Source organism: Oncorhynchus nerka, linkage group LG14 (genome assembly GCF_034236695.1).
Source record: "Oncorhynchus nerka isolate Pitt River linkage group LG14, Oner_Uvic_2.0, whole genome shotgun sequence".
Classification (NCBI taxonomy): domain Eukaryota; kingdom Metazoa; phylum Chordata; class Actinopteri; order Salmoniformes; family Salmonidae; genus Oncorhynchus; species Oncorhynchus nerka.
In genome coordinates this window covers 95,106,590-95,115,782 of record NC_088409.1, presented here as the reverse complement: position 1 = coordinate 95,115,782, position 9,193 = coordinate 95,106,590, and the positions used below count along the sequence as shown (strand labels likewise).

General features: G+C 46.3%; 1 protein-coding gene across 4 annotated transcripts in view; it reads left to right on the top strand.

The window, feature by feature from the left end:
- Positions 1 to 5,837, top strand: part of LOC115122076 (neprilysin-like) — a 126,865-nt gene extending 121,028 nt beyond the window's left edge. For all 4 annotated transcript variants that reach the window (XM_065000578.1, XM_065000577.1, XM_065000576.1 and 1 more), the window contains exons 21-23: positions 1,015 to 1,110; positions 1,798 to 1,874; positions 2,513 to 5,837. In XM_065000578.1, coding sequence (XP_064856650.1) covers positions 1,015 to 1,110; positions 1,798 to 1,874; positions 2,513 to 2,612 — 273 coding nt within the window. In that variant the 3' untranslated portion in view covers positions 2,613 to 5,837. The remainder of the gene's footprint in view (positions 1 to 1,014; positions 1,111 to 1,797; positions 1,875 to 2,512) is intronic.
- Positions 5,838 to 9,193: the final 3,356 nt, after the last annotated feature.

The following is a 9,193-nucleotide window of genomic DNA, read 5'->3' as shown; positions in this document are numbered from 1 at the left end:
GGTGTTGTGATGATTTCAGGCCAGAGAGATTTGAAGTGGTGTTGTGATGATTTCAGGCCAGAGAGATTTGAAGTGGTGTTGTGATGATTTCAGGCCAGAGAGGTTTGAAGTGGTGTTGTGATGATTTCAGGCCAGAGAGGTTTGAAGTGGTGTTGTGATGATTTCAGGCCAGAGAGATTTGAAGTGGTGTTGTGATGATTTCAGGCCAGAGAGATTTGAAGTGGTGTTGTGATGATTTCAGGCCAGAGAGGTTTGAAGTGGTGTTGTGATGATTTCAGGCCAGAGAGATTTGAAGTGGTGTTGTGATGATTTCAGGCCAGAGAGATTTGAAGTGGTGTTGTGATGATTTCAGGCCAGAGATTTGAAGTGGTGTTGTGATGATTTCAGGCCAGAGAGATTTGAAGTGGTATTGTGATGATTTCAGGCCAGTGAGGTTTGAAGTGGTGTTGTGATGATTTCAGGCCAGAGAGGTTTGAAGTGGTGTTGTGATGATTTCAGGCCAGAGAGATTTGAAGTGGTGTTGTGATGATTTCAGGCCAGAGAGATTTGAAGTGGTATTGTGATGATTTCAGGCCAGTGAGGTTTGAAGTGGTGTTGTGATGATTTCAGGCCAGAGAGGTTTGAAGTGGTGTTGTGATGATTTCAGGCCAGAGAGATTTGAAGTGGTGTTGTGATGATTTCAGGCCAGAGATTTGAAGTGGTATTGTGATGATTTCAGGCCAGTGAGGTTTGAAGTGGTGTTGTGATGATTTCAGGCCAGAGAGGTTTGAAGTGGTGTTGTGATGATTTCAGGCCAGAGAGATTTGAAGTGGTGTTGTGATGATTTCAGGCCAGAGAGATTTGAAGTGGTGTTGTGATGATTTCAGGCCAGAGAGATTTGAAGTGGTATTGTGATGATTTCAGGCCAGTGAGGTTTGCAGTGGTGTTGTGATGATTTCAGGCCAATGAGGTTTGAAGTGGTGTTGTGATAATTTCAGGCCAGAGAGATTTGAAGTGGTGTTGTGATGATTTCAGGCATACCTGAACTATGTGGAGAAGAATGGGAATGAGCCTCTCCTGCCTGGAATAAACCTCAACCATCAACAACTCTTCTTTGTCAACTTCGCCCAGGTCAGACTGGATGAATGGATGGGTGAATGAATGGATGGATGAATGGACGGATGGGATGCGTGGGTGGATGAATGCATTGGTGGGTGAATGAATGGATTGGTGGATGAATGGATGGATGGATGGATGGGTGAATGGATGGATGCATGGATGGATGGGTGGATGGATGGGTGAATGGATGGATGGGTGAATGGATGGATGGATGGATGGATGGATGGGTGGATGGATGGGTGAATGGATGGATGGGTGAATGGATAGATGAATGGATGGGTGGGTGGGTGAATGAATGGATGAATGGATGGATGGATGGATGGGTGAATGGATGGATGCATGGATGGATGGGTGGATGGATGGGTGAATGGATGGATGGGTGAATGGATGGATGGATGGGTGGATGGATGGATGGGTGAATGGATAGATGAATGGATGGGTGGGTGGGTGAATGAATGGATGAGTGGGTGGGTGGGTGGGTGGGTGAATGGATGGATGGGTGAATGGATGGGTGGATGGATGGGTGAATGGATGGATGGGTGAATGGATAGATGAATGGATGGGTGGGTGGGTGAATGAATGGATGAGTGGGTGGGTGAATGGATGGGTGGGTGGATGAATGATTGAATGGATGGTTGGTTGGAAGAATGGCTGGGTGGATGTCACAGCCTATCTCACTCCCATCTCTTCCTCCTCCAGGTGTGGTGTGGAACACATCGACCAGAACAAGCTGTCAACTCCATCAAAGTAGATGTACACAGTCCAGGAAAGTTCAGGTACGATCTCTCACTCCTCATTCCATTCCTCTCCTGTATCAATCAATTCCACTTCCTTTTCCCCTCACTCCATCTCTGTCCATATTAACTCAGGGCCACTTCCTTTTCCCCTCACTCCATCTCTGTCCATATTAACTCAGGACCACTTCCTTTTCCCCTCACTCCATCTCTGTCCATATTAACTCAGGACCACTTCCTCTTCCCCTCACTCCATCTCTGTCCATATTAACTCAGGGACACTTCCTCTTCCCCTCACTCCATCTCTGTCCATATTAACTCAGGGCCACTTCCTCTTCCCCTCATCCCATCTCTGTCCATATTAACTCAGGGCCACTTCCTCTTCTCCTCACCCCATCTCTGTCCATATTAACCCAGGGCCACTTCCTCTTCCCCTCACTCCATCTCTGTCCATATTAACTCAGGACCACTTCCTCTTCCCCTCACTCCATCTCTGTCCATATTAACTCAGGGCCACTTCCTCTTCCCCTCACCCCACCTCTGTCTATATTAATGGTTTGTGTTCCTCAGTGTCTCTGGTTTTCCTTATTTCATTTTAATGAGTGTCGGATTTAGACCTGGGACACCAGTTGTGGTGATTGCCTCGTTGTTCTTGCCAATAATGACCTTTTCCTGTTCAGGGTTCTGGGGTCCCTCCAGAACTTCCCAGAGTTTGCCAAGGCCTTCAACTGTCCCAAGAACAGCTACATGGTGCCTGACAAGACTTGTCAAGTCTGGTGATACTGTAGTCCTGACACTAGCCTTGCCCTGAGGCTGGTGGAGGGTGAGATTTGGGCTTGTGTCCTCTTCCCCCTCATCACCTCATTTTCCCGCCTGCCTGTTAGAGCACTATTCTGGGACATAGTCGATGTTCCCCAGTTCACTTCAGGGTGGGACCAGGACTGCTGATCGTACAGAACAACCAGCTTCAAGGGACTACAGAGGGCTGTTCATATCCAGCTCTTCACCGGATCACCCAGGTCACCGCTTTCCACTGAATACAGTCACGCCAATCACAATATATATATATTTTTTTTGGGGGGGGGTGGAATTGAAAATGTACTTTTCAATTAAATTTCTCCCTTTGCATTTCAATCAGAATTCTTCTTTTTGACAGACAGACAGACAGACAGACAGACAGACAGACAGACAGACATTTGAACCACGTCCATTATTCTAAACTGTCACTTTGTTTGTCCAAAATGTTATTTGTTTTACATGATATATAAACCAAAATGTATACTGTATATCAATACGTTCTAGATGAGTATACATTGACAGTGATCGATAGTCTCCCCTGTATAGGGGGGATTCTGTTTTATTGTATATTTAAGAAAATAACATTTTATTTGACTGACTATACACCAATGAGTATAATTAGAATAGCATAAATGTTCTGTATATATGGTCAAAATAGCTTCAAAATGGGTGCCAAATGTTTATGTCTACAAGCATTGAACCAAAATGAAGTTGTTGCCTTGGAATCAGTTGGGTGACCTATCTGGTCAGGAATTGACATATACCAAACACATTCATATTTTTATTTTACAGTAAGAATGTGAGCTTAATTTAAACTTCACCATGTGTTCAGCAAAAGAGGCTGGTGAGGGGGAATATAGGAGGACGGGATCACTGTAATGGCTGGACTGGAATCAATGGAATGGTATCAAACACATGGAAAACAAAGCGTTTGACTCCGTTCCATCGACTCCGTTCCATTGATTCCGTTCCATTGACTCCGTTCCATTGATTCCGTTCCATTGATTCCATTCCATTGATTCCGTTCCATTGATTCCGTTCCATTGATTCCGTTCCATTGACTCCGTTCCATTGATTACGTTCCATTGATTACGTTCCATTGACTCCGTTCCATTGACTCCGTTCCATTGATTCCGTTCCATTGACTCCGTTCCATTGACTCCGTTCCATTGACTCCGTTCCATTGACTCCGTTCCATTGACTCCGTTCCAACCGTTAGAATGAGCCTGTCCTCCGATAGATCCCACCTCTTCTGGTGTTCTCGGTGCGTGTGGGTGTTTGTTTATGTGTGTGTTGATGTGTGTTTTTTGTCTGGGTGTGACCGCTACATTTTTCAACAAGCTTACATAACCCATAGAGCTACTGCTGTTTTGTGTGTGGGGGGCAGAGGAAGTCTGGTTTGTAGTGAAACCACACCCACCCACCAGTGGAGGCTGATGAGGGGAGGACGGCTCATAGTAATGGCTGGAATGGAGTCAATGGAATGGTATCAAACACATGGAAATCATATATTTGATACCGTTCCATTTACTCCATTCCAGCCATTACTATGAGCCGTCCTCCCCTCATCAGTCTCCACACACACTGTTAACGCCAAAGATTTCCAATTTCAAATCCCTATATGAGCCTCTCTGGTTTCCAGCATTCTCAGACAAGATTTTCCTGATTTAAAACCGTGCCACGAATAACCTCTCCCTCCTCTCTCTCTTATCTCTTTTTCTTCTCTCTTTTCTCTCTTCTCTTCTCTTCTCTCTCTCACTCACTCACTCTCATCTCTCCTCTCTCATCTCTCTCTCTTCTCTCTCTACTCCCTTCTCTTCTGTCTCTCTAATCTCTCCTCTCTCAATCTCTTCTCCCTCTTCTGATTCTCTCCATTTCTATTTCTCTATCTCTCTCTTTTTTTCTCTCATTCACATTCACTGTTACACACACACACACACACACACACACACACGGTTAATGCTAAAGTTTTCCAATTTCAAATCCCTATATGAGCCTCTCTGGTTTCCAGCATTCTCAGATAATATTTTCCTGATTTAAAAGGGTTCCACGAATAACCTCTCCCTCCTCTCTCATCTTTTTTTATTCTCTGTCTCTCTTATCTATCTTCTCTCTCTTCTCTCTCTCTCTCTCTCTCCCACCTCTCTCTCTCTCCCTCCTCTCTCATCTTTTTTTATTCTCTGTCTCTCTTATCTATCTTCTCTCTCTTCTCTCTCTCTCTCTCTCCCACCTCTCTCTCTCTCCCTCCTCTCTCATCTTTTTTTATTCTCTGTCTCTCTTATCTATCTTCTCTCTCTCTCCCACCTCTCTCTCTCTCCCTCCTCTCTCATCTTTTTTTATTCTCTGTCTCTCTTATCTATCTTCTCTCTCTTCTCTCTCTCTCTCTCTCTCCCACCTCTCTCTCTCCCTCTTATTTTCTCTCTTCTCTCTCCCTCTCTCTCTCCTCCTTCTCTCTTCTCTCTCTCTTCTCTCTCTCTCTCCTCCTTCTCTCTCTTCTCTCTCTCTCTTTTCTCTTCTCTCTCTCTCTCCCCCCTCTCTCTTCTCTCTCTCTCTCTTCTCTCTCTCTCTCTCCTCCTTCTCTCTCTCTCCTCCTTCTCTCTCTTCTCTCTCTCTCTCTCTCTCTCTCTCTCTCTCTTTTCTCTTCTCTCTCTCTCTCCTCCCTCTCTCTCCTCTCTCTCTCTTCTCTCTCTCGCTCTCTCCTCCTTCTCTCTCTCCTCCTTCTCTCTCTTCTCTCTCTCTTCTCTCTTATCTCTCTCTCTTCTCTCTCTCTCTCTCTTCTCTCTCTTTCAAACACACAGACACGGCAAACCAATCAAACGTGTTTTCGCTGTTGATTACATCATTAGTATGGTTTCTTGTAAATATAGATTTACTAAGTGTTTATTTTTTGTCTTTAATGCCTTTGTAAAAGAAAGCCGATAGAATCTTTGCCCCTGTAAATCTGGTTGGTGTCACTGTATCCATTTTGATTTTCTTTGAATGGGAAAATTAGGTTCAGTCCACAATGTGTCATGGGACTCAAAACATGACTGTTTCTCAAATTGTAAGTGTTGTCATGTCCACTCACACTGCTTTCTCTATACACACACACACACACACACACACACACACACACACACACACACACAACCATCCCACCTGTAGGACAGACAGATATACCTCAGTTGCCTGTTTTTAGATACTTTGTAATAAAAAAAATCCTGATGACAATAATGAGGAGCATCTTGACATTTTTTACTATAATAATGAATTCTTCAGGAACAGGTTTCACTTATTGTGTGTGTGGTACGTGCTACTTTGCTTTATCTTGGCCAGGTCACAGTTGTAAATGAAACTTGTTCTCAAATGGCTTACCTGGTTAAATAAAGGTGAAATAAACCATTTTGTTTAAGTATGCGAGAGGAGGAGAGAGAGACAGAGAGAGGGTGAGAGAGGGAGAGAGATGTAGAGGGAGACAGAGAGAGGGTGAGAGAGATGTAGAGGGAGACTGAGAGAGGGTGAGAGACAAAGGGAGAGAGAGGGAGACAGAGAGAGACAAAGGGAGAGAGAGGGCAGGAGAGAAAGAGACAGGGAGAGAGAGGGAGAGAAAGGGCGGGCGAGAAAGATAGGGAGAGAGAGGGAGACAGAGAGAGACAAAGGGAGACAGAGAGAGACAAAGGGAGACAGAGAGAGACAAAGGGAGAGAGAGGGAGACAGAGAGAGACAAAGGGAGACAGAGAGACAGAGAGAGACAAAGGGAGACAGAGGGAGACAAAGGGAGAAAGATGGAGACAGAGAGAGACAAAGGGAGAGAGAGGGAGACAGGGAAAGACAAAGGGAGAGAGAGGGAGACAGAGAAAGACAAAGGGAGAGAGAGAGAGTGAGAGAGACAGGGAGAGAGGGAGACAAAGGGAGAGAGAGGGAGACAGAGAAAGGGTGAGAGGGTGAGAGATGTAGAGGGAGACAGAGAGAGACAAAGGGAGAGAGAGGGAGACAGAGAGAGACAAAGGGAGAGAGAGGGCAGGAGAGAAAGGGTGGGCGAGAAAGAGACAGGGAGAGAGAGGGAGACAGAGAGAGACAAAGGGAGAGAGAGGGAGACAGAGAGAGACAAAGGGAGACAGAGAGAGAGAGAGAGACAAAGGGAGAGAGAGGGAGACAGAGAGACAAAGGGAGACAGAGAGAGACAAAGGGAGAGAGAGGGAGACAGAGAGAGACAAAGGGAGACAGAGAGAGACAAAGGGGGAGAGAGGGAGACAGAGAAAGACAAAGGGAGAAAGAGGGAGACCGAGAAAGACAAAGGGAGAGAGAGGGAGACAGAGAAAGACAAAGGGAGAGAGAGGGCGAGAAAGAGACAGGGAGAGAGAGGGAGACAGAGAGAGACAAAGGGAGAGAGAGGGAGACAGAGAGAGACAAAGGGAGACAGAGTGAGACAAAGGGAGACAACGGGAGACAGAGGGAGACAGAGAAAGACAAAGGGAGAGAGAGGGAGACAGAGAAAGACAAAGGGAGAGAGTGAGAGAGACAGGGAGAGAGGGAGACAAAGGGAGAGAGAGAGTGGAAGAGAAAGAGAGACAGGGAGACAGAGGGGAGAGAGAGAGTGGGAGAGAAAGAGAGACAGGGAGACAGAGGGGAGGGAGAGGGCGAGATAGAAAAAGACAGGGAGAGAGTGATGCTGTACCATCAGGGTCTATCTGAGATGAAAACAAGTGGATGGACATCCTGTACAGCCAGTTACCAGGCAACACAGAGTTTTCCTTGGACTTTCCCTAATCTATACGAGATGCAACGCTGCTCTTTCCTATAATCTCATTGTGCTACTATTGGCAAGGGTGGTGCTGGCATATGTCTACCTCGAGTGTGTGTGTGTGTGTGTGCTGGGGTGGGGGGGTCACAAAGGGACAACAAAAACCACCAGGACTGTGATTGTCATAAATCTGAGTGTGTGTGTGTGTGTGGGGTGGGGGGGGACAACAAAAACCACCAGCACTGGGGTGGGGTGTTGGGGGGGTCAAAGGGACAACAAAAACCACCAGGACTGTGATTGTCATAAATCTGAGGTGTGGGGGGGGGGTCACAAAGGGACAACAAAAACCACCAGGACTGTGATTGTCATAAATCTGAGTGTGTGTGTGTGTGTGTGTGCTGGGGGGGGGGGTCACAAAGGGACAACAAAAACCACCAGGACTGTGATTGTCATAAATCTGAGTGTGTGTGTGTGTGGGGGGGGGGGGTCACAAAGGGACAACAAAAACCACCAGGACTGTGATTGTCATAAATCTGAGTGTGTGTGTGTTGGGGGGTCACAAAGGGACAACAAAAACCACCAGGACTGTGATGTCATAAATCTGAGTGTGTGTGTGTTGGGGGTCACAAAGGGACAACAAAACCACCAGGACTGTGATGTCATAAATCTGAGTGTGTGTGTGTTGGGGGGGGTCACAAAGGGACAACAAAAACCACCAGGACTGTGATGTCATAAATCTGAGTGTGTGTGTGTTGGGGGGTCACAAAGGGACAACAAAAACCACCAGGACTGTGATGTCATAAATCTGAGTGTGTGTGTGTTGGGGGGTCACAAAGGGACAACAAAAACCACCAGGACTGTGATGTCATAAATCTGAGTGTGTGTGTGTTGGGGGTCACAAAGGGACAACAAAAACCACCAGGACTGTGATGTCATAAATCTGAGTGTGTGTGTGTTGGGGGTCACAAAGGGACAACAAAAACCACCAGGACTGTGATGTCATAAATCTGAGTGTGTGTGTGTTGGGGGTCACAAAGGGACAACAAAAACCACCAGGACTGTGATGTCATAAATCTGAGTGACTGTGTGTGTTGGGGGGGGGTCAAGGGACAACAAAACCACCAGGACTGGACAACAAAAACCACCAGGACTGTGATGTCATAAATCTGAGTGTGTGTGTTGGGGGGTCACAAAGGGACAACAAAAACCACCAGGACTGTGATGTCATAAATCTGAGTGTGTGTGTGTTGGGGGGGGGTCACAAAGGGACAACAAAAACCACCAGGACTGTGATGTCATAAATCTGAGTGTGTGTGTGTTGGGGGGGTCACAAAGGGACAACAAAAACCACCAGGACTGTGATGTCATAAATCTGAGTGTGTGTGTGTTGGGGGGTCACAAAGGGACAACAAAAACCACCAGGACTGTGATGTCATAAATCTGAGTGTGTGTGTGTTGGGGGGGTCACAAAGGGACAACAAAAACCACCAGGACTGTGATGTCATAAATCTGAGTGTGTGTGTGTTGGGGGTCACAAAGGGACAACAAAAACCACCAGGACTGTGATGTCATAAATCTGAGTGTGTGTGTGTTGGGGGTCACAAAGGGACAACAAAAACCACCAGGACTGTGATATGTCATAAATCTGAGTGTGTGTGTGTTGTTGGGGGGTCACAAAGGGACAACAAAAACCACCAGGACTGTGATGTCATAAATCTGAGTGTGTGTGTGTTGGGGGTCACAAAGGGACAACAAAAACCACCAGGACTGTGATGTCATAAATCTGAGTGTGTGTGTGTGTTGTCATAAATCTGATGTCACAAAGGGACAACAAAAACCA